The 24,158-nt window shown below is 32.0% G+C and overlaps 2 protein-coding genes across 2 annotated transcripts; both read left to right on the forward strand.

Moving 5' to 3' along the window:
* Positions 1 to 102: 102 nt before the first annotated feature.
* LOC144840866 (sorting nexin-14-like) lies at positions 103 to 15,706 on the forward strand. The gene is made up of 29 exons (XM_078696931.1): positions 103 to 379; positions 648 to 842; positions 1,230 to 1,308; positions 1,596 to 1,639; positions 1,916 to 2,003; positions 2,226 to 2,310; positions 2,563 to 2,719; positions 2,942 to 3,017; positions 3,264 to 3,308; positions 3,582 to 3,665; positions 4,030 to 4,147; positions 4,320 to 4,475; positions 5,061 to 5,121; positions 5,239 to 5,305; positions 5,537 to 5,595; positions 6,836 to 6,959; positions 7,531 to 7,757; positions 8,051 to 8,100; positions 8,235 to 8,338; positions 8,433 to 8,535; positions 8,743 to 8,783; positions 8,873 to 8,943; positions 11,634 to 11,679; positions 11,895 to 12,021; positions 12,333 to 12,426; positions 12,848 to 12,918; positions 13,523 to 13,618; positions 14,012 to 14,160; positions 14,605 to 15,706. Exons 1-29 carry the CDS (start codon positions 249 to 251, stop codon positions 14,644 to 14,646), a joined length of 2,790 nt encoding a protein of 929 aa, XP_078553057.1. The 5' UTR covers positions 103 to 248; the 3' UTR covers positions 14,647 to 15,706.
* Positions 15,707 to 16,962: 1,256 nt separating this feature from the next.
* On the forward strand, positions 16,963 to 23,930 carry LOC144839342 (uncharacterized). Its single transcript, XM_078694658.1, has 12 exons — positions 16,963 to 17,047; positions 17,319 to 17,422; positions 18,302 to 18,350; positions 18,561 to 18,683; positions 18,901 to 19,011; positions 19,116 to 19,226; positions 19,577 to 19,984; positions 20,292 to 20,462; positions 21,279 to 21,456; positions 21,573 to 21,850; positions 22,367 to 22,509; positions 23,064 to 23,930. Exons 1-12 carry the CDS (start codon positions 16,963 to 16,965, stop codon positions 23,241 to 23,243), a joined length of 1,941 nt encoding a protein of 646 aa, XP_078550784.1. The 3' UTR covers positions 23,244 to 23,930.
* The last annotated feature ends 228 nt before the right edge of the window (positions 23,931 to 24,158 follow it).

Consider the following 24,158-nt stretch of genomic DNA (forward strand, 5'->3'; position numbering starts at 1 on the left):
ATATGTCATCCAGTCGTTACTTGGGGCCGTAGGAAAACAAAATAATGATAATATAGGTAGTAAAACTATCATTATTATAATGGTAATGGATAGATATATGTTATTAAATGTTTAAGAATGGTCTAATAATGTAAATTTTAAACATTTTATGAAATTTTAAATATATTTGTTTTGTTTATGTGTGCACAGCGACTTTTTAAAGGCTAAGAATGAAGAACAGCGCCCTCACAATTTTAATGGCGAACTAAATGTCAAAAATGAATCCCGGTGTAAAAAATCGAGAAGTTACTGCTCGTAAAATTCTCGAATTATCAAAACAACACTCATCTTTCACTGTTGCATCTGTATCTTTGTTAGTGCTTAGTATTATTCTGTATAGGTTAGTATATTTTGGTTAAATTGAAAAATAATTAGCTCGAATGAAGCTAGGCCTAGCTAGCCTAGCCTACTCTTTCTATTCACCCTTTCAGATTTCACTGATTTATCCACCTTAAATAACATAGCGTCTATTTAGAGGAAGTGATCATATACTATCCAAATTTTGAAAGGGGTAAAATCATTGTTGCTTGTTAACATAGCAAGCATGCAGTGTTGCACAATCAATAAAGTAATCAATAATTGTTTTTCTTTTCTTTTATTTATTTTAGTTACCTTCATATTTTGTTTGTGGCATGGGCGTTTCTGGCTGGAATTGGTTCCTTTTACATTATCTTCAACTACGTGTCAGTTTTACCAAACTTTATTGCTGCATTTGAGCGCAAGAAGACTCCAGGAAACAAGTCACTCAAATCTAAAGCACATGCTTGTGGTATATGCACAGACAGTCAGTGTTGTCGACATAGGTAAACTTTTCTCAATTTATTAAGTCTAACATTTTCTTAAATATTTTAAGGAATTGGTAGCAAGTTCAACGGTCGAAGAAGGGCGAACATTAAAATGATTATTAAATACGGTCCTGACGATGAACGAAGTGGTGCATACAGGGCTTATATATATGGACATGAAGATTAATCTTGTCTTCCAGTCCACCCTCCCAGACCAAAAGCTCATTAATATTTCCTATGTAAAAAAAACAATTTTATGTCATGTTATGTCAGTTATTGGAGAATGATCACTTTTTTTTAAATTAAAAAAATCTTTCTTTTAAAAAAAAAAAAATATATATATAATATTAATAATAATCATGGTACAGTATAACTATATGGTTTTCTTTATTTTATTAAATACAGATATTTTGTAGACATATCATCAACACAGCCGTGGACAGATGTATATATTCCACAAAGAGTTGATAAAGCTTTGTCGGAGGTTTGTTTCCCTTCTGGCAGGAGAATTATGGGATTTCTGATATATCGGTTAATAAGTTATTATTAAAGCCTGACTTTCTTCTTTATACAAAGGGATTTTAATATAAAAAACAAATAGATTATCCATCTATCTATTTAATTGTTGTGTGTTATTGTCTTGTCAAATTGTATTTTTGTGAGGGTCCCTAATGGCTGAATGGACACCCCTTAAAATATTGTTGAAATAAATTTCTTTCTATAATAACAATGATAATTTATATATTGTATATCTTTTACTTTCAATTTCAGCTCTTTGAATTGATACTAAAAGATTTTGTCTACTCCTGGTATAAGTAAGTATGATAATGAAAAACAAGTTTGACCAAAAGAAGTGTGATGTGCCCAAATATGGTAGTGATATGACATCATCATGTCCATATATGGGCACATCACATTTTTTGTCACATTAAGTTTGATAGTGTATACACGGCTTTATGTAAGTTAAACTGTACAACAAATACGGAAAATGTATGTATTTAATTATCCCAAATATTAGGATCATTAGGATCCATTATTTAACTAATTAAAAATAGATTTTCAAAAAAATAATATTATTTGTGAATTTACAGGGATGTAAGTAAAGATGAAGAATTTGTGAATGAACTGAGGTCTGGCATTAGATATATAGCAGCAATACTTCTTAAACGTTTACAAAAGGTATTTTCTTTGAATTGAAATTCTTAAGTGAAACATTAAGATGTATCATTACTTTGTACGTAATAATAATACGTGATTACATGTTATAAGGGGTGTCGTTTTAAACTGGTGGCCGGCACAATCCAAACTATTACGATTTTTGCACTTCCGGTGGTGAAAATTAAAGGTATCAATATTTACAATACATTAAATTTTAAAATCATATAAATTCATATTTTACAGGTTGATCTACCAACACTTATTCTTGACAAGCTTGTTAAGAACGGCTTGTCACATCTTGATTTAATCCTACGAACTAAACGTAAACGTAGGTTTTTTTTTTCTAAACTTGCTATATATTTCATTTTAACATATCACTGCAGTTTCTAAAGCTCTGTCTACATTATCAAACTTTATGTGACACACAAAATGTGATGTGCCCATATATGGACATGATGATGTCATATAACTACCATATTTGGGAATGTCACTACCATATTTGGGCACATCACACTTTTTTTATCAAACTAGTTTGATAGTGTAGACAGTGCTTAACTTTACATTATTGTTTTCCGTTTAGTAAATTCAAATGAAAATTTTGATGTGGAAATACTGAAGGCCTATGGGTCCAATCTTCACTGTGCTGCAAGAAGTAGAGATTATGAACTGCGATATGTTCGCCATTTACTGGATGCCATATTTCCGATGCTTATTCCAAAGCATGCAATTAACTGTCAGTAAGTTGAATTAAATTATTTTACAATTTAATTTGTGACTACTTACCAGGATAAACAGAGTTATTCCTGAATGGACTACTATAATATGACATTATTGTCCAAAAAAGACACTGCAAATGAAAATGGAATAGTCCACTAATGAACAAAATAAAGCCTTGTTTCATATTTAAATTATTAAACCTGTAAAATTCAAATACTATATTTTCAATTTTTTTTTTACAGAGGAACAAAAAATTTCTTGCGGGAACTTTTAGCAGGCTCTGTTATTATACCAGCAATGGATGTTCTTGCGAATCCAGTGAGTTTTTCTCTTTTGTAACTTAACAAACATTCACCAAAAGTTCTCAATTATTGACTGTGCATATCTCCCTCCAAATAAGGACTTTGAGACAAGGGCTCTACTCTAGTAATTTATATTTTCTCTACCATAACTAGTCTTATATAGATACAACCAAAACATTTGTATTCATTTGGTGGTTTATTTCTGCTTAAAATTGTAGTTTTTAATTATAAAATAATAATTAAATGTCTTGTTTACCATTAGAATGTTGTGAATCTATTGCTACAGCTTTTGTTTGATGAAGAACCAGTGAGTTTATTTATTATTTATTACTCTCTTTAAGCTCTGTCTACACTATCAAACTAGTTTGTGATGTGCTCAACTATGGTGGTGATATGCCCAAATATGGTAGTGATATGATCATCATGTTCATATAATATGGGCACATTACATTTTTTTGACACATAAAGTTTGATAGTGTAGACAGAGCTTTAGATTCATTTGGTGTACAAGAATACATAAACTGTTGTTTTCTGACATTATGGCTAATTAACATAATCTATGAATATTCATTTTATGTAGATGGCAGTATCAACTGATCCTCCAACTGAACCTGTTCTTATTCTGCAGGCTTTCTGTGCAACTAACAGTAAAACAATCCAATCAGTAAGTGTATCCATACAGATATTATACTATACTACATTTATACCGGTCAGGTTAAGTCAATAGAGGGGCCAATTATATGGATTTGACAACACAAATTTGGAAAGGAAAACAAGTTTACTTTAAAGTGCAATAATATATAATATATTTAGCTAGGATCAATATTTTTAATTTTGAAAATGTCTGCAGTTGTTCAATTTTTGTAGATGTTGTAATTGTAGATTGTAATTAATTTGTTTTTATTTGTCTGTTTTGGGTTACTAACATAGGGGTTTAGATCTTTCCTTGGTTTTAATATCTCTGTTTTGTAATCGGCAAAAATTTGAATAAAAATAAATACAGTTTAAATAATGCCATTGTGTTTCAGCCTTTGCGCACTGGTTTATCTGAACTGCTTTCTAATAAAGACAACACATTGTATGAGTTTGTGAAATTCATGAAAACTGAGGGCGCTCTACATATTCTCAACTTTTGTCTTGGTGTTGGTGAGTTGTTTTATTAGTAAAAAGAAAATTATAATTTTCTCTTTTTCTTTTTAACATCATTTATCATAATTTTCGTAACATTAATTATCAGAATTACCATATAAATATCATGCTTATTATTATCTTCATCACAGACATCATTTGTCATTCATAAATGTTTATTTTTTATCAGAGGAATTCAACCGGCGTATAATGAACTCTGACCTAACCCAGAACCAGATTCAAGTTCTCCACAAAGAAGCAAAAGACACATACCACATGTTCATAGCCCCAGATGCCAGTGATAGGATCTCATTTGGTGAGGACATTGAACAAGAACTTAAACAGAGTAAGTCATTAGTATTCTGGTGATCGTGATGATAACAAATTGGGGTTTTTTTGTTTTGTCCTTAGGCACATGTGGCCGATAATTGCCATTAGTAATAGTATTAATCACTGTCCTATCAGATAGGTGGTAATCCCCTGATACAGGGGCTATTTGGTGAACCAGTTCACCGTGGTAACCCCCTACTCATATCGAACAATGAACTGGGTTCTGTGTACACTGGACCGACGGTTTATAGTCCTTATCCCAGAAGACTTTTTCCACTACCAGAACTAGGAGCGGGTCGGCCTTGAACCCTCTCCGATATTGTTGACTCTTTAAGTATGGTAAACAGTGCCCCTGCCTTAACTGCTCGGCCATTTGACTTACTTGAATCTGGTGATTGTATGCTTGAGATATAATACTACTCTATATTTTAGCAAAGATAAATTCAGTTCATCTTTTATTGGTCTAATTTATATAAAATCAGAAATCTTTGTTTGAATACACTGCAGTTAAAATGCATCAACAATGTTAAAAATAGTAAAAAAGTACAGAAAAATAATAATAAGAATTTAAATGGCTAGTAATAAAATCTTATTCTTTTAGTTATTAGTGGGCCATATGAAGATGTTATGAAATTGAGACCAGCAAATACTGCTCTTTTCAGGTAAAAACATGCAAGCTAAAAACCAAATAATACTCCTTATAGTAAGAGTATGTAGTATGATTGAAGTATGGTATGGAGTTTCTTGTATCTGAAGTATATATTGTATGTTTTTTACAGAGCTTATGGCCAGGCTTATGTTGTTTTGGAGACTGTTTTCTTACCTTTGTTTTATCAGAGTGATGCGGTAAGTTACATAACATTTTAATAATTATCAGACAATGAACAATTTGTTTTATTTTTATGTTAAATAATTAGATTTTATTGTGCATTTTTGCTATAATTTATATACAATTTACTTATGTAACATTTAAGAAAGTTATTGATATTATCATATGGTGTTTACACACACCGAGTTATCAACCCTTTCATGCAAAAAGCACCCTCAATTTAACAATTTATCTTTTACTTTATACAGCATTATGCACGAATCTGTGGTGAGCGACTTCAGAAGTCATTGCAGCGGTCATCATCAAAGTATGTTGTGTTTTTACCGAATAAAGTGTTCCCTCTAGAAGGATTGTCCCCTGACACACATATTTCCACTTTAATTCACTTCATTTCAAATTGTACTTAAATGATGAATCTTAAAAGATTTTAAAAAAATTATGATTAGGTCTTTTGATGATTTAATGGCTATTTGCAGTCGATAAATATAACCTTATATCCGCATTTGAATTCCTCAACATAATACTGTATGCTAATTTAGGGAGTAGATTTGACACATATAAAGTGACATTAAGGTAAAAATAATGGATGGATAATGGAAACATTCCCTGTTGTCTTGTTAATTAATTAAATAGATAAATGATGAAATAATAATAAATTTTGATTTAGTTTATCATCAGAGGACCTTTCCTTACCCCTACCAGCCACACCATCCAGGTAATTATAAACATCCCTCTCCTCCCCCCACCTCTAGCTCAAATCATCTTCATTTATCATGCATTGATTGTCTTTAAACTTTTTTTAAAATGTTTTTTATGTGTTGCCATAATGTTGTTGTTCCCATGAGGTTTGGTGGTATTGTAGAAAGTTTTTACATTATTTGAGATGGTCTGTCTTTGCAGTTAATTATTTGTACAAATTCTTCAAATTTTTTTTTTTTTTTATATTATTTTTGATATTGTATTTTTACTTTTAATTTTAATAGGAAGCTATTTTGTATCCATCTCTAGTCGCTTTTTTTTTTATGAAATGATCTGTTTCTAGACAGTACGTACCTGTTAGGTGCTTGTGGTCATACATTTGGGAATTTTTACTTTCTTTGTAGTTTAGTAGGCATCATAGAGTGAAATGCTACCAAATCTGTTCTGTCAGTTTGTTTGTCTGTCTCCTAGTGTGTTCGTATTAGTACAGTTAACTCTCCCCATACCTGACACTCTAAAAACCAGAAACTCTCCCATACTACATATTTCAAATGGTCAAAATTTATTTTTACCATTAAAAACACATTCCGAATACCAGACTTTCCAGAAAACCAGATATATTTGGCAAGCCCAAAGGTGACCAGTATTGAGAGAGTTGACTGTAAATTGAAAATTGTCCTGTTTTGAATATTGTTTTATGTTACTATACATGTATAATGTTTTTTTTCCATTTAGTGCACTTTTAAATCTGTTCAGTCAGTCAGTCTGTCTGTCCATCAAATGCAACTCTTGACTGTTATCTTGAATGTAATTTCTCTTTTGTAATAATTGGGGGTTTTTTTTGGTAGGGCCAACATCAGGCGTTCAAATGAAGCATTGATTAACAAGATTGGTAGCAAGTTAAAGGGAGTGTTCCGTAGTAATAATGCTGACCAAGGGATGCCAGTAGAACCAGAGGGAAGTCAACTTAGTGTAAGTCAATGATCTTTGTAATTCCTTATGAGGAAAATAATTTTTAATATTAACAAAATAGAGAATAAAATATATAAACAATTAACTGTATTATTGCATTGATTTAGGAATCACTGCATAATGCATTACTAAAGGGTCTTTCACACCTGCACGGTTTGCCGATATGTGCTAATTGATATGTGCGTATCCATGTGAAAATGAAACATTGAGGTTTGATTTGATTTGCTGGTGCCCTACCAGAAACGTGCTGAAACAAGTGTGAAAGACCCTTTAATCATGACTTTAACATCTGGGTATTTTGCAGCCAGATAAACTTGCATTACATTTAGGTAGGTAACGTCATTGCAGTGCAAGTATTACTTATAACAGAAAATCCAAATATTGCTGTGTAACCCATATTTCACTTTGTAGTTACACATTTAGAATACCTCACATGGTAAATGACGTCTTTTCCCTCTGTCCCTCTTAACAATAGTCATGGCTATACTTGCAGCATCATATATTACTGCATTTAAATATAGACCTTTAAAGATATGCCCACTTTTAATGATTAATTATATGTCTTATCCAGCTGAACCAAGGCCTTGAGACTTTAGATCTGCAGTCTTCAGATGATGAGACATGCCTGCCAGAGAGTGTTGCCTCACCTAACAGAGACCTGACAGCCTGGCGTATTGAGATCCCAGGCCTAATGATACAAACAGAGGGAAATAAAGATGTGTATGTGTACATTATCAAGGTTGAGAGAATTGACATCCAGGCTGAGCAGGGGCGTGAGACATCCTGGGAAGTACAAAGGTAAATTTGTGTTCTATTCTGGATTAGGTAATTGCTCCCCAAATAATTCTTGGGTTTGTGCACTACACACGCAAAAAATTAAACCTAGACATTTGGCTACACAACAATACCCCATTCTGTGATGGATGTGACAGAGTAAAATTATTCACTTCACTGTATATGTCAGGTCAAAGTGCCCTGACTATCTTAAAGTATCTTTTAGACATGGTATCATAAGTGTAATCAATTTAGTTCTATTCATTTTACTTCCTTCATTTTTATGTAAACAATGAATATATATTTTATCTTTCTAGACGTTATCAGGAGTTCTATGTTCTTGATAGCAAACTAAAGGAATTTCATGGTAAGACTTTTTTCTTTAGTTTCCTGATTCAAGATACAACCATTTAAATAATAAAATTAAGTGCACCTTTGTTTGAATGTATACATTTACCAATTGAAATTAGATGGTTTATAAGTGTTACTTTGTTTATATAGGAGGGGAGTTTGATGACGTTCCCTTGCCATCCAAGAGACCATTTGGTAACAAATCAAAAGAGTTTATAGATTCCAAGAGAAACTGCTTTGAAAAGTATCTACAGGTAATTCAATTTCTAGTTTTCTTTTTTAAAACCTTTCAACAAAAATCAGTGTTACGTCGTGAAGGACTGAATTCAATCTCTCTTTTTTTTTCAGAACCTTTTAACCAAACCAGTGTTACGTGGCAGTGGACTCCTTCATAGTTTCCTCACTCCAGGCACCGAATTTGTCACTAAATTCCTTAGTGACGTTAATCTGGGTAAGTTTTCAAATTAATTTCACTTAATATGGTGTTAAACAGTATGTATTGTATATCTGTTCTTTATCACTATTAGATGTGGAAGTATAAAGGAGAAATAGTTGTTTTATATCTTTACCTTTAGGTGTCATCAAATGCACACACACGTTAAACTGTCTATTATGTTATTTCTTTTCCATACTAAATTCTGTTATGTTTCGATTTCAGGGAGGATGGTAAAGTCTGTACCCCAAAGGCTAATGAAAGAGGTATGGTTTATTTTTGTATGATACTCTACTACTATTTTATAGCAAAAGGGATATTCACAATAATTATGATGTTTGTTTTATTGTTTTAGAAAGGGCAACATCTAGAGGCATTTCTACAATCATTTCTAAACTCTGTAGAAGCCCCAAAGCCAAAACCAAGGTAAGCTTCTAACACTTGCGTAAATAGTTTTTTTTAAGTCTTAAGTTTTTTAATTTATAGTTAAATATGAAAATAAAATATGCCTATTTTACACCCTTAAACAAAATTGTCCAGAAAGTGGAATAAGCCTATCGCAATTTTTACACTGGTGAAAATACTACAATAAAACTTTAAATAATTTTTTTATGTCAAAAAAAATTTATAGTAATGTTCCCTCCAACTCTCATCCTCTGTTTCCTTTGTGAATCATTACTTGCATGTCACCCCCTTGTAATAATGTTTGTCAATATGTTATTGTCAATAAATAATGAAGTTATGTTATTATATTTTATGCAAATAGGCATGCAAATTAGAATGAGAAATTTAAATATGTCATTATCAAGTGTTTGTTTTACTTCCTGTTTAGTATAGATAAATTTAGCAGGCGACTCAACTTTAAATTGATTTGAAATGTATTAATGGCCAGTGTGGCATTGCATGAAATAATATAATATAATAATATAATTTAGTTTCAGTCAGTGAAAATTATAAAAGCATCTCTTTCTTAATCTATAAGGTAAAATTATTTTAAGGAAGAAAAAGTGTTATTTTGATAGCCAGCCAATTTCTTGTTAACAAACCTGATGGCTTGTCATACCTGTAGCCTTAAATCCAAATAGAACCCTCAAGAGTAACCTGCTAAATTTGTGGCGTTAGTTATATAGTGTTGTTTTTATTTGAAAAAAAATGTAGAAATGGAACTGCATATATTTATTTTATTAATGATTTTACTTTCATCCGTCATCCCTTAACAATTTTAATTTGTGTTTATACTTTCAATTTTTGTTTACAAATACTATAGATAAAGACAAATATAAACCGAACATTTTTTTTGAATAATCATTTTTGTTATAATAATATCATTTTTCATTAATTATTAATATTTAAATTTGTAATAATTCACTAGTGCTGCAACAAAATGATTTATTTACAAATATAAATAAATCATTTTTTATTTAAATATCATTTTTGTTTTTTCATTAATATTAATTTAATTTTTAAACATTATTTACTCTTATTATTTTAATTGCCTCTGGACACTGAAGGAAACAGAAACCGTTTCAGAATTTAGAGGCTTTTAAAGCCCTACGTGGTTTATTTGGCCAGTTTATGGGGTAAACTCAATTGTTAGCGATGTCCTTAATAATAATTTTCACCATTGTTTGTATATATTTTAATTTTATGTCTTAACTAACCACTTTTGCCTTGCCTTATAATATTTTTCAATTTTTGAAATGAAATATATCAGAACATTATTCTGTATTCGCTTGAATACAGCCCTCAATACTCGTGCGAGAAATTACCAGTTTTTGTCAGCTAACTATGTTTCCTTCTTATCGACTGCACAGTTATAAGCTTCAGTGAAATGTAGTATAATAATATTTTTATAATGGTATATTCAAGCCAGTACAGTTAATGATATTTTTAAAAAAAATTTATATTATTATTCCAGACTTTTCTGTTTTGCTTAAATTCATTTTTGAAATAATTTAGTTAATTTGTTTATTTGATTTTATCCACTATATACCAAAAACAAAAAAACACGCTCATGCATTTATTAAATGTAATACAGTATATATAATGTTGTACATATCCACATATTCCACAGTTTTTCTTTCTTTTTGCTAAAAATTATTATAAAATTAAAGCTTTCCTTAACTTAATTTTTCAGCTCACAAAAATGCTTGGTATCAGATAGTACATTCTCTCTCTGAAATCTTTTGACAGATAATAAACAACCTTCTAAACTAGGATTATAAAATAATATTTAACATTTTTATGATATAAAATCAAACTGTATAAAGAAAGGACCTTCTTCATAAACTGATTACATCTTTACACCACTCCTTTCAAACTAAAAAAAAATTTGCATTTGTTGTTGTAAAACAGTGTTGCTAGTTTGTGATTAAATATATTGCATGTAATTGTAGTATATTTCATAAGTGTCTACCTTTATCAGTACACCCAACATCCATTTTTTTTTTCATATCTGCATAATAAGTATTAGGATTGTTCCATTTCCTATTGAGGGGTGTCCATTCTGAGAAAAGAATGAAAGAATAGCACTGTAATTTTACCATAAAAGCATGAATTGTGCTCACCTTCAATTACTGGAAAAAAGTAATGTCTGATCATTTTAATAGAAGTTCAAGTAAAGAACAGTTTGTGAATATGACCTTAATAAAAATTATTCTAATTAGCAACCAAAGCTACTAACACCACTAAACCTGGATTTCAAAGCAGACTCTAAATGGGGACCTATGCTCTCATATCAAAGAATGAATATTTTCTGTGTTTATATTGATATTTTTGTGTATCTTTAATGTCTTTTTACTGAATATATTTATATATGCTAATTAATATGTAAATATTTCTATTTAGATTTATTGATAATGTATGTATTCAATATAATAATATATTACTCTCTATTTAACTATACTAACAATTTTTTATACTGTGTAATATAGTTGTTTTTTATATTTTGGTCTTTTTAATGTTTGTTGTTTTTCCACTATGTATTTGAAATTCTCCCAATAACCCGAGCTCATCCACTAGCATAGAAGGTGCAATATATACATATATACCATCACAATACCTTAGCCATGTGAATAACTTTGAATTTTACTTTAAACTATATTTTGTAATTTCAGTAAAACAGAAGTGACAGAGCCCAATGCTTCTGACATGCAGAGTAAAGTAAGATTTCATATTTTAATATATTGCGCAGTGATTGGTTTAAATAAAAAGTTTAACTATAGACAAATATTGAAAACTGTATTGCATTTGAACTAAGTATTACCTTCAGGACTACCTTCACAATGTACAATGAAGTACTATTTTAGTTGAATCGTCCATTGGTTGTACTATACAGAGTAGCACGATATGCTGGCAATAATCTGTTTTTAAATTAGTTGACAGGCACAATGTTTGGCAATAATGCAGACATGCTCGCTGACAAGGATACCTTACAACAATGCTCAAACCCAGAAGCAGACATTTTACACTTGGACGGCATATTTGATTACATTTTGTATCTAGGTAAGACTCATTTAATACCCTTTCATAAAAATTATTATTAAATTACAAACATACACAGTATAAATAGTTGTCTTAAGTATATATGGTAGTTTTACCTTAAAGCACAACTTTACAGAGAACCATATTTTGACAATGTATTTAGGATATACATATGATTTCAACAGCTGTGTGGCGAGCGCGAGCAATTCTTCCAAAATCATATGTACATCCTTAATACGTTGTCAAAATATGGTTCCCGCTAAAGTTGTCCGTTATCTAGGTATAAAATGTAATACTCTCGATTATTTTGTATCGTTTGTTTTTATTTCCAGCTCGTTCTGTGTTTGAGGTGCCAGCAAGAGTACATCATTGTCTTGTCACTCTACAAAAGATATTCAAAAATCTTCTAGAAGCTTTCATTGACAGGTGATTTGCTAATTTACATAACTGTTAAATATGCACTGCTTATGTGTGTACAATTATTTTTACACATATATTGTATGGATGTTTGTAAAGTCCATAACTTTCAAGTTATATACAGTATATATAAATACAAATTAAATGCATATAAAAATAACATGTCATCCTGTTTATTTTAGTTTCGTTTTCTGTTTTCTTTTTGCATATTATATACTTGTGTTATCTCTATTATATTAAACAGCATACCCTCTGCATTTGCCAAATATTATACTCAGTTTCTGACTGGTTAATTTATTCAACATTTGTGCTATTCATCTTTTTAGCAAAGATGCTTATTTAAATGGTATCATCACTTGTTTATCATCTTACACTAACCAGATTTGTTAATAACTTCTTGTTCTTTTTTCTACAATTGTGTTCATAACAGTTACCTGGGCATGAAACTTGATCAAGTCAAAAGTGAAGAACAAATGGAAAAAATTATCCATCTTCTCAGAGGTAAGTTTGTACTTAAAATGTATTTCTAGTAGTATTAATTTGCAGTGGATTTAAAATATATATATTTACAAAACCATTTTAATCTATTGTTATCAATAACTTTCCAATCAACTTTAATCAATAACTTCTCAATCAATTGTTATCAATACCTTTCCAATCAATTTTAATCAATAACTTCTCAATCAATTTTATCCATCAATTGTTATCGATAACTTTCTAATCAATTTTAATCAATAACTTCTCAATCAATTGTTATCAATACCTTTCCAATTAATTTTAATCAATAACTTCTCAATCAATTTTATTCAATAACTTCTCAATCAATTTGTATCCATCAATTGTTATCGATAACTTTCTAATCAATTTTAATCAATATCTTCTCAATCAATTTTTACCAGTCAATTGTTATCAATACCTTTCCAATTAATTTTAATCAATAACTTCTCAATCAATTTTTATCAATAACTTCTCAATCAATTGTTATCAATACATTTCCAAATAATTTTAATCAATAACTTCCCAATAACTTTTAATCAATAACTTCTAAATCAATTTTTATCAATCAGTCATAAGAAACAATAAACATTGATTATATTTTTTTTAGATGCTTTGTTTTTTGATGATGACCCACCGCTTACAGAGCAACAAGAACTAGAGAGAAAACATGAAACATTTAAACAAATGATGGACTTCTTCCCAGGTATTGTTGTCATCATCTTATTATCATCTACAAACCGTTTGGGTAATGAGGTCAAATTGCGTCAACTTGTTGACCTTGTTGAAAAGACACATTATTCTTTTGTAATAGAAATTATAAAAGTGATTGGTTATAGTAGTTTATAGGTTATAATAGTTTTAAGGCTGGTACTAGTAAATAGACCACAGAGTTAATATTGACAAATTGAAAAAAAAAAAGAAAACTCTACAATTTGCATTAATAATTACTAATTCAAAATACAATTTAAATATATTTCACTACAATTTACTAAAGTTAAACTATGGGAGAACATTTTTAAATAACAAATTTAATAAACTGATTATTCAAAGGAAGTTTTTATATTTGTGATATCGTATAATTGATTTTCTTTGTTAGGTGTACTACCATGGTTGCTAGGCAAAGATAAATTCCATGATGGCTTCAAACTGGTGTTTGATGTTTTACAGTACCCAAAGCTAAACAAACAACTCTCATACGTTCTACTAGATACAGTTATATTGGATCTATTTCCAGAACTAAATGAGGTATGTTTCAATTTGTGTCTGAAACAACATTAATGGAAAAAAAAAATGTTTTCCCACACTTAATCATCATACATACTGACTAACCAATTGAAACCAAATATGAATGGACAATGACAAACAGTAACACTGACAAACTAACAACTAACGATTACTAACTAACGATAAGTAACAATAGACTACTTTTGATGACTGACTTAAGCTCTGTCTACACTATCAAACTTTGTGACCAAAAAACTGTGATGTGCCCATATATGGACATGATGATGTCAGATCACTACTGTATTTAAGCATATCACTACCATATTTGGGCACATCACACTTTTTTTGTCAAACTAGTTTGATATGTAGACTGAACTTTACATTGATAACTAACTCGCTGACTAACAAAACAATAATACCATTAACAATTCAATTTTGAATGTTCCATTTGTTATTTTGTTTCAGGAGTTGGCACCGTCATTGTCATTCAAATCAAAAACAATCTAAAGAAAGTTAGATAATGCTGAAACATTCCATCCAACTTAAAGCCATCTGGAATCCTTAAAAACCCTCAAGTATTTCTATGTGTAATGTTGTGTGCTAAAATTAACAATAGACTCACCACAGCCCTACAATACTAATATTTTCAGGATTACAATAATGATTCCTGATGTTGAAATAAATGAAAGAAAGAATAAAAATAAAAAAGGAATCAATCTTCACATGTTGAAAAAATATAATATATGTACAGTATGTTTCAATACATATCTTTGTTTATTATAAAAAAAAATAAATAAATACAAATATATAAAATATATATAAATTGTAAATACTGTATTTAATAAATATATGGTTGTACTATGTTGTTACTCAGATGATATTGAAAGAGGGGAATATTTTTTATTTGTAATTCCCTAAAATCATTTTATGCAATATTTTATTTTAAATAGTTTTAAATAGTGTTAAAAGAAACAAAACTATTGAGTTTACTCTGTGTATTATCCTTAGTAAAAATACATTATTCTGGATCTTGTGGTATTTCGGTCCATGTATAAAAAATTAGACAACAAATTGTTCCATTTTTATAGCGCCAGCCCAACAATCATTGCTTGAACAAGGTGATGACGAATGTCTGATGTATAACAGTGGATGGTTCCAGTAGTGAAAGTCCCATCTCCCCAGCTATGTTTTCCCCTTGGTGAATGTGTAGGAACATTTCCTTTCTTTTCACAAAATCAATATTATTGCATAAATATATGTATAAATTAAGTTTAGTAGCTACAGAATAATTGTAATCATGTAAACCGTAAAGCGAGTATTATTGCTTTATTTAGTGAAGTACGTAATAGTGACGCACTTTAAATCTCCGATGTCAGTCTAGTGTAAAACATAGATATAATCTATAGAATTACAGTGGTTGGATAATGCTTGGGGAAGAGATGGGCGGTTGGGGGTTTGTAGATAATACACTATTTTTTATGTTTTAGTTACTAAAGTGCAATAAGATAGGAAAGTTTACTATGATAATAAAAATATTAAGTAAAAATTAATAAAAAGTTCCATGTGGATGTATAGCAGAGAAAAAATGTTACTATATTGTATTGTATTAAAAAATCACACAATAAATCATTCAAAATGGTGATATATAATGCCAATTGTAAAGTTGCTCAGTTAATCTTGAAAGAAATCTAAAGCTTTAAATTTATTCTTGAAATTTATGAAGAAAACACGGATAGGAACACGACGTTCGCTGCCGAATCTTGCAAAGTAAAAATCTTGGCATCGAGGAATTTGATTATCTAGTTATGTAAAACGTAATACTGTGGCAGTAAGCGATACTTATTTATTGCGCGCTTCTATAGTACTATAAATTTCTGTTATGAATGAAGTAACTCGATCCGTTGGCCGGTTGTGACGAAGGTAAAACTTAGTGAATAGTCGAAGTTGCTAAGATAACACCACCATATGGACCGGACGTAGGCCTAAATGCTGATTTGTATAAGCAGTTTAATCAGGCAATAGTCAAAAGTAGTAAAGTAAAGATACCAATTTAAAATTAGATATCCCCACGTCATACAACTTAGTTAAGAAAACAAAATAATACAGCGTATGCAATCGATTTCACTCTTGAGTTATGTCTGTGTGTTGGTGATGCTGAGTTGTAGAAATCAGTTTCTGTAAAAGTAAATAGCATATTGCAAAGAAGCAATGTCTACAAGAATCTGCTAAAATAACACAACGGTAATAGTTACTCAAACCATTAATTAGTTTCTGGGGAAAAAGGTAAAATACAGGTCCAAGAATGTCTACTACACTAGTTCATAAAGTCAAAATAACTCTAACCATTCACCAATTTCGATAAAAGTAAACACAGAAGAGAAAGAAGACCCAAAAGTCTAAATGAAATTCCACAAATCACAACTCGTTCACACCTTGGGAACATATGCAAATTAAGGGTTTTCAGAATATTATCAATATCCACTAAAAGTATTACTGAATTTAATTTGTATTAATTATAAATTACTATTTATTAAAGGGTAGGCATCCATGGAGAAGTCCATGCTTATAGCTTCTTAAGTCTTAAAAATGTAATACGATATGAAATAAATATGCGTAGATAATGGAAATGAGAATAAGAGAGAGAAATAGTTTAACCACCAGGGTGTGGCGAAGAGTATACTTTGTGTGTAGGCCTACTATACGTTCAATTAGGCACAACAATAGTAGAAAAATGCGCTTCTTTATTCCATTAGATAGCCATGCGTTAGTTAAGAAAACAAAAATAATGGACCGTGATCAAATGCTTTTATAACACTTGATGAAATGTTCTGGTCACTTCGTGTTGGTGCGTACAGAACGTCAGACGAGGTATTCGAGTGGTTTCAGGAACAATTTAGGATTACCAGAAGTAAGTTGTTAATCTTAATAATTACTTTATTATTTCATAATTCTAGTCTTCTCAACAACATATCATGTCTGTGCTGTAACTGTTACAAAATAATCAAAGATTAAAACTTGGATTGATAAACGAAAGCAGAAAGTTTGAAAGTGATAAAGATTTAGAATAATGAAGTTAAGAAAGTCGAAACTATAAAGAAAAGTATGCAACTTCAGTAACATTTCCTAGTTTAGTAGTCATTTTTTACTGAATTTTATTAATATACACATTCTATTTTTAGGACATCAGCAGTATCAAAAGATGAAGGTGATCTGTTACTTGCTGTTTACAGCATTACTGGTAATACTCGGTGACGCAATGCCAGCTAAGGAGAAACATCATTTGGTAAGTCTACACTTAAACAATCCGATAAAAAGAACAATATTATGCAGCTCCTCTAGGTAGGCCTACATCTGTGAAAATGCGGTGCTGGATGTAAGTAAGCATAACAAAGTAGTAGAATGCTTTTCAAGTCTTTTTCGGTTTCTACCTCTTTCTGTTTCTACGCTCTCTCTGTTTCTATACATTATACCCTGGTTCTCTTTCTCATACTCCTCCACGGCGCAGATCCGTGGTGAATGTTTATAATGAGAAGGAAAACAGAGTTTTACTCAGTTCTGTATCATCCTCGAACCTCAATGTATCTGAAATTACGAGTCATTGAAGTTATTATTCTTTATATTCATTCATGCAAGTTTTATTTAATATCATCAAAAACATTGAATGATGTTTTCTAACCTTGTTTACAGGCCTAATGTGCAGCCAACTAGACGTATTTTGCTTAATCAAGCCGTTATGAATGAATATAGGCCAACAATACTTTTATGCTTATATACCTAAATCAAAGAATATTTCAGATATTTCGCATTTAGTTACTTAACTAAGTGAAGTGGTGCATAAATGCAATTTCTATTCATTTCAAACACTGTTCAATACTAAATTCCTGTGCGTCAAACGAATGCGAATTAATACTTTAATACGCATGCGCAATAGTCAACGCTTTCGATTTGCGTGAATAATTGCTCCTGATGGAAACAGTCTTTCTGAGCGTTTACAGACTTTGTTGGGGTTTTTTCTTTACAAAGCATAATATTCGTAGAAATAAAAGTGAAACTTACGAATGTATTACTAGATATGCTCAGAAGTTAGTTACAGTTAGTAGGCCTAAGCATGACCACTTTTAACCCATCCTGATGATAAAAACATTTTGATTTATTTTTATAGAAACAGATTGTAAAGAATATAAAGAAGACAGCAGGAAGTATTGAACAACGTAAGAAGTTTGAACATTATAAATGAATGAGACGCTGAACTATAAACATTTTGAAATATCTCCATTTAAAATGATCAACTGCAGCTACAGAAAGAGAAATATAAACAGCCTGTAATTGGTGTAATATTTGTTATAACCCAGCGTCTTTGATTTGAGACGCCATTATCTGTAACTGAGTGGTCGGATTGTTTATCATTTAATATTTTACAGGTTCTGGTTGCTACGCGTTTGAGTTCACTTGTTCCAATGGTAACTGCATTCCATTTTACTGGGAGTGTGATGATTATGATGACTGTGGTGACTATAGCGATGAACAAAGCTGTGCAAGTGCAGGTAAGGATAATTAGTTCATCAACATTTTAGCACCAGTGTATCACAATCAGTATTATCATCAATTTCGACGTTGCAAAATGTTGTTATTGAAAAATGAGAAATAAAATGTCTAAAGTACCATGTTACAATTACTCTACTGCAGTTACTGCCTGCAGTAACTAACGTACATTTTGTTTACACTAACCTGATTTTATAATCTGTTTTGAATAATAATCAGGGTGTAGTAACCATGAGTTTACCTGTTCAAATGGTGACTGCATTCCACATTACTGGGAGTGTGATAATTATGATGACTGTGGCGACGATAGCGACGAACAAAACTGTGCAGGTAATAAATAAATATATATATACTCTCTTTAAAACTTTTATGCATTATTGTTGTGACTATAATTGTAATCAGACAGTAAATTATTAAACTTCAATATCTTGCAGCCTGTAATGACTATGACTTTGTCTGTTCAAATGGTGACTGCATTCCACATTACTGGGAGTGCGATAATTATGATGACTGTGGCGACGATAGCGATGAACAAAACTGTGCAGGTAATAATACACTTTCACATAATAGTTTATAATTATCATTACTATTTTATCTTGAACCCTTTGATTCACGACCTACAGTAGTACACCTGGACCTAACATACGCCAAATCGGTGTCGTAGTCGAGTTAGAAAGCACATCCAAATGTCTCCGCATGCGCACAAACATGATGTAACTAGTTTCTTTGATAATGTAAGTAGGTTCTTTGTCGACGCACATCAAAACAATATTAATATTACTATTTTAATCATTATATTTATTTAAAACTTCGTCATCTTCCTTCCATTTTGTTAGGCTTAATTATTATTAATGATGTTATTACTTATTTAGTATTACTGTTTTTATATGTCCAGCATCGTCATCAGCCAGCTTCCCATTTGTATCATCTTTCTCATCATTTATACCACCATCATCACTACCATCATGGTTTCCATATACCTTTTCATCACTTCCATCATCATCAGTTGAACGTTTTTCATCATCATCATCATCATTTATACCATTACCACCATCATCATCATTCTCAATACCATCATGGTTTCCATACACCTTCTCATCACTTCCATCATCATCAGTTGCACATTTGTCGTCATCATCATCATCATCGTCGTCATCGTCATCATCATCATCGTCGTCGTCATCGTCGTCGTCATCATGTAGTGACAGTGAGTTTACCTGTGACAATGGTAAATGCATAGAGGACAAATTGGTGTGTAATAATTACAACGATTGTGACGATAACAGTGATGAACAAAATTGCGGTAAGTTTACACCTGTATTTGGTAATAAATAATTTGTTTACTCATTTATGACCTTTGACACCTGGTGTAGGACAAATCAACACACTGCAGTTAAATCTAGGTATGTAACAACATTCAGAAGCTCAACAAATTGTCCAACTGCATAAAAAATGTGAGGTGCACCATATGTACTTTTGTCACCAATGGCTCTGGTCACACACCTTAGCGTACTCCGCGTACAAATTGGCCATACGACGTCAGGGAGATGCTGTTTAAATCATGACGCTGTGACAGGGACATCATAATGACTTACTATTTTTTTGTTTAGAAGAATGTTCTTGGGGTGAGTGGTCGTCTTGGTCTGAGTGTAATACCAACTGTAACAATGCTGGTATCCGCGAGAGAACCAGGATGTGCTCTTGCAGCAGTGCGGTAGGCTGTGACGGAGAAGACACTCAAGTGGAGGCTTGTTCGAAGCTTACGTGCAATCCAGAAGGAAGTAAGTGTTATGGAATTAATAAAAGTTTGGTTACTATTAAAGACCACTTATATAGAAAGTAATAATATATTAGTTTCAGATGCATGCCTGTATTTCAGATATAATATGGCCTTTATCTGGCCTTTAAGATCAGTTTCTACTTAGACACAATGTAAAGACCTACGCGCAGCGCAAGTCATTTGACCGATCATGATGCGATGGGTCATCATTCCGCCTACGACGCCCTTGAATTGCGTCTACGACGTCCTTGCATTGCGCCTACTACGTCCTGGTATCACGCCTACGACGTCCTTACATTGCCTTTGCGACGTCCTTGTGCTGCGGTCGTCCAAGTGGGAACCACTTCTAGCTTTAAGTACATTTGATCTACCTTGGAACACAAACACTACGACGTCCTTGTATTGCCTTTGTGACGTCCTTGCATTGCACCTACGACGTCTTGGTATCACGTCTACGACGTCCTTGTATTGCGCCTACGACGTTCTTGCATTGGCTTTGCGACGTCCTTGCATTGCACCTACGACGTCCTTGCATTGCACCTACGACGTCATGGTATCATGTCTACGACATCAAGTTGCATTACCTTTGCGACGTTCTTGTGCTGCGGTCGTCCAATTGGGAACCACTTCTAGCTTTAAGTACATTTGATCTACTTTGGAACACAAATCCAAATTGTAACATAAATACCAATATAATAAATTATCAACTGTAATATTATATTGCTTTTAAAAACTGTAAAACCATCTCTCTTTGTAACAAACTCGTCGGTAAAAATAGTATAAGGTTATTTTTACAATTCATCAATTATGTTCACAGCTGAAGGATGTGGCACACGTAAAAATCTACAACGGTCGTCTCGTATTGTTGGCGGTGAAGACGCAGACGATGGCACCTGGCCCTGGCAGGCTATGCTCTACAACGGAAACTCTTTCCAATGTGGGGGAACGTTGATTGGTAGAAAATACGTTATTTCGGCGGCACATTGTTTTGAAAAGTATGTACAGTAGTTTGGTCTTGTAGGGTTCCAAGATATTTACTAATAAAGGAGGTGTTTGTGCCGGCGGTGTTTCCAAAAAGAACACAAAAGAGTAAACTTTTTATTTCTTTTAGCGACAATGCACAGCCATGGAAGGTAAACCTAGGTAAAAATCGGCTTGGAAAGAGAGTAGATACGGGAAATGGAGAACATGGCGCAAAAGTAAGCAAGATTATCATCCACTCTGAATACGACTCTGGGACAAATGACAACGACATAGCACTGATGGTTCTGGAGGAAGATGTGCCAACCGATTCTGACGTCATCAACACAGCTTGTCTTGATTATTCTGGTAATCGGATATTCGATACAACGTCATCTTGTGTCATCACTGGTTGGGGAACAACCGAATGTAAGGAACCATTAATTTATTTGCTGTTCTTTAGCAACGTTATTTTAAGAGGTAGCTGCAGTAGATAACCTGGTTTACCTTTGTTAATCTTACTACTACTTATTGGGAAAACAGTTACAGTTAGGCCCTGTACTAATAGTTATTACTGTCGTACCTCCGCCTAGGAAGTTATATTTGTGCTCGTGCGTTGGTCTGTTAGCAGAATAGCGTAAAAACTAAGGAACGATCATTATCAAATTTAAACCACAGATAGATATGTGGTCACGGAAAATTCCATTCAATTTTGGAGGAATACCAATTCTGGACCACTTTTATTTTAATAATAGGCCAACGTCAAAACGATTATTGTGATTCCTTTTCTCTTTTTACTCTTGACGGAGGTGGCACCTCTCAGATTGTTCTTAATATTTGTTGAAGATTCTCCCAATTCAACAATTAAGCCTACGTTGTTCAATGGGTGATATAGAATAACACCTCGAATGTGTTTTAAATAATAGTATAAACATTTTTTTACAGTCGGAGGAAGTGTGGCCCAGATTCTTCAAGAGGCAGAAGTACCAATAGTCGACCAGAATGATTGTATTGATTCCTACGAAAACTCCATAACAGACAACATGATATGCGCTGGGTACTTAGCCGGTGGCGTAGACTCTTGCCAAGTAAGTTTGGTATTGGAAAACAGTTGTAAGTTATGTTTTTTGTACAGGACATCAACGTCAGCTATTTGGCATACAAAGATAACGTAGCTCGAATAGGCTTGGTGATAACCATTTGTATAATGTGCGACGGATTCGGGTATGCCTGAATGAGGCTTTTGTAATATATAATATATATATATATATAATATGTAAATAATTCAGATCACCTGGATAGAGTGCTCGATACACGGACGTAGAGCTAAATAAATAGGTATTATACTATATATATATATATATATATAGGCCTATGGTAAATATATTCATGCGCACCCAATGCCGACAGGACACTCGTACCATGGAGGAAAAATATATTTATTTTTTCCTCCATGATCGTACAGGCAAATGTTTCTGTTAGCACGCACAGTGTGGATGAATCTGTTTTCTATTTGCTTGTTTTCTTAACTGCCACTAAGCGAACAATATATAATCCTTGCGTGATGTTTTTACTTCGCGCGCCACATTTCTCTGATTACGTATTATTTGGAATGTGTTTTGTTTTTCCTTTGTTTACACAGGGTGATTCCGGTGGACCTCTCGTGTGCTCGTCTCTCACTGAAGATAACAAGGAACATTGGTATCTGGTGGGGGTCACCAGTTGGGGTTACGGATGTGCTGCTGCCAACTACCCCGGAGTGTACACCAAAGTTTCAAATTACATTGATTGGATAAAGGAAAACATTGAAGAAAACCCATAATACAAGCAAAAGTAGTGATTTGAAAGATTCAAATTTAATTGTGATTTTAATAATGCATTTTTTTTGTAGATGATTCCGTATTTTTTCTGATTGTGGCACACCTTTTTCTATTAATTCCACAATAAACCACATTATTCTACATTTCGATGAAATAATAAATATTAGTTATTGATAACAGTAACCGGAAGAAAGACGCTCCTTGTAAAGTTATTTGATATTTTAGAAAAGAATTCATTTATTCTTCTTCACATGGCGAACCTCCTGGATATCAACAAATACCCATTAGACCTATAATTGACATTATTTAGCTACAGACATGAGTTTCAGATATAATATTTGTTAGATATGCATAAATTAAATATTTGTAACAGAATCACGTCAATAAAACAGTATGTGAATAACGGCACCCACGTATAGTCTAATTATTGACATAATGACGTCATCAAAATGAAACATGAAGGTGACCATGTTGAAAGATAATTGTCTGAGCAAGAACATATTACAATCTGGAAGAAAGTTAGACACGTAAGTGAGATAGACGCTCTTTTTACAATACACTTACAAAGACAATTGAAAATTGTGGGTCTTTTCTCGTCTACTGTATAAGTATCTTATTATCATTTAAGATTGTGGCACTCCTTTTGATTTTGTTTGTCTATTCTCTAAACTCTATGAACTGATATTATATTACCACAGTATCTTATTATTTTTTTTATTTTAAAATGTGTGGAGAAACCAATAAAACAAACAAACATCATTTAAGATTGTAGCACTCCTTTTAATTTTTTTTTGTCTATTTCCACTGCATTTTACCACAGAATATTAGTTTAAACATTGTTTTTACATATTATTTAATTATCAGGAAGGACGCGCCTTTTAAGATTATTGCTTCATTCTGCAGCATTATGATCAATT

This window comes from Antedon bifida, chromosome 4, assembly GCF_963402885.1.
Source record: "Antedon bifida chromosome 4, ecAntBifi1.1, whole genome shotgun sequence".
Lineage (NCBI taxonomy): Eukaryota > Metazoa > Echinodermata > Crinoidea > Comatulida > Antedonidae > Antedon > Antedon bifida.

Coding starts and splice junctions, on each gene's coding strand:
- LOC144840866 (XM_078696931.1), top strand. CDS start 249: ATGTCAAAAATGAATCCCGGTGTAAAAAATCGAGAAGTTACTGCTCGT. Junction 1,640..1,915: donor TTTGTCTACTCCTGGTATAA/GTAAGTATGATA, acceptor GTGAATTTACAG/GGATGTAAGTAAAGATGAAG. Junction 14,161..14,604: donor TATTTCCAGAACTAAATGAG/GTATGTTTCAAT, acceptor ATTTTGTTTCAG/GAGTTGGCACCGTCATTGTC.
- LOC144839342 (XM_078694658.1), top strand. CDS start 16,963: ATGTTCTGGTCACTTCGTGTTGGTGCGTACAGAACGTCAGACGAGGTA. Junction 17,423..18,301: donor CTAAGGAGAAACATCATTTG/GTAAGTCTACAC, acceptor TTATTTTTATAG/AAACAGATTGTAAAGAATAT. Junction 20,463..21,278: donor TACGTGCAATCCAGAAGGAA/GTAAGTGTTATG, acceptor TTATGTTCACAG/CTGAAGGATGTGGCACACGT.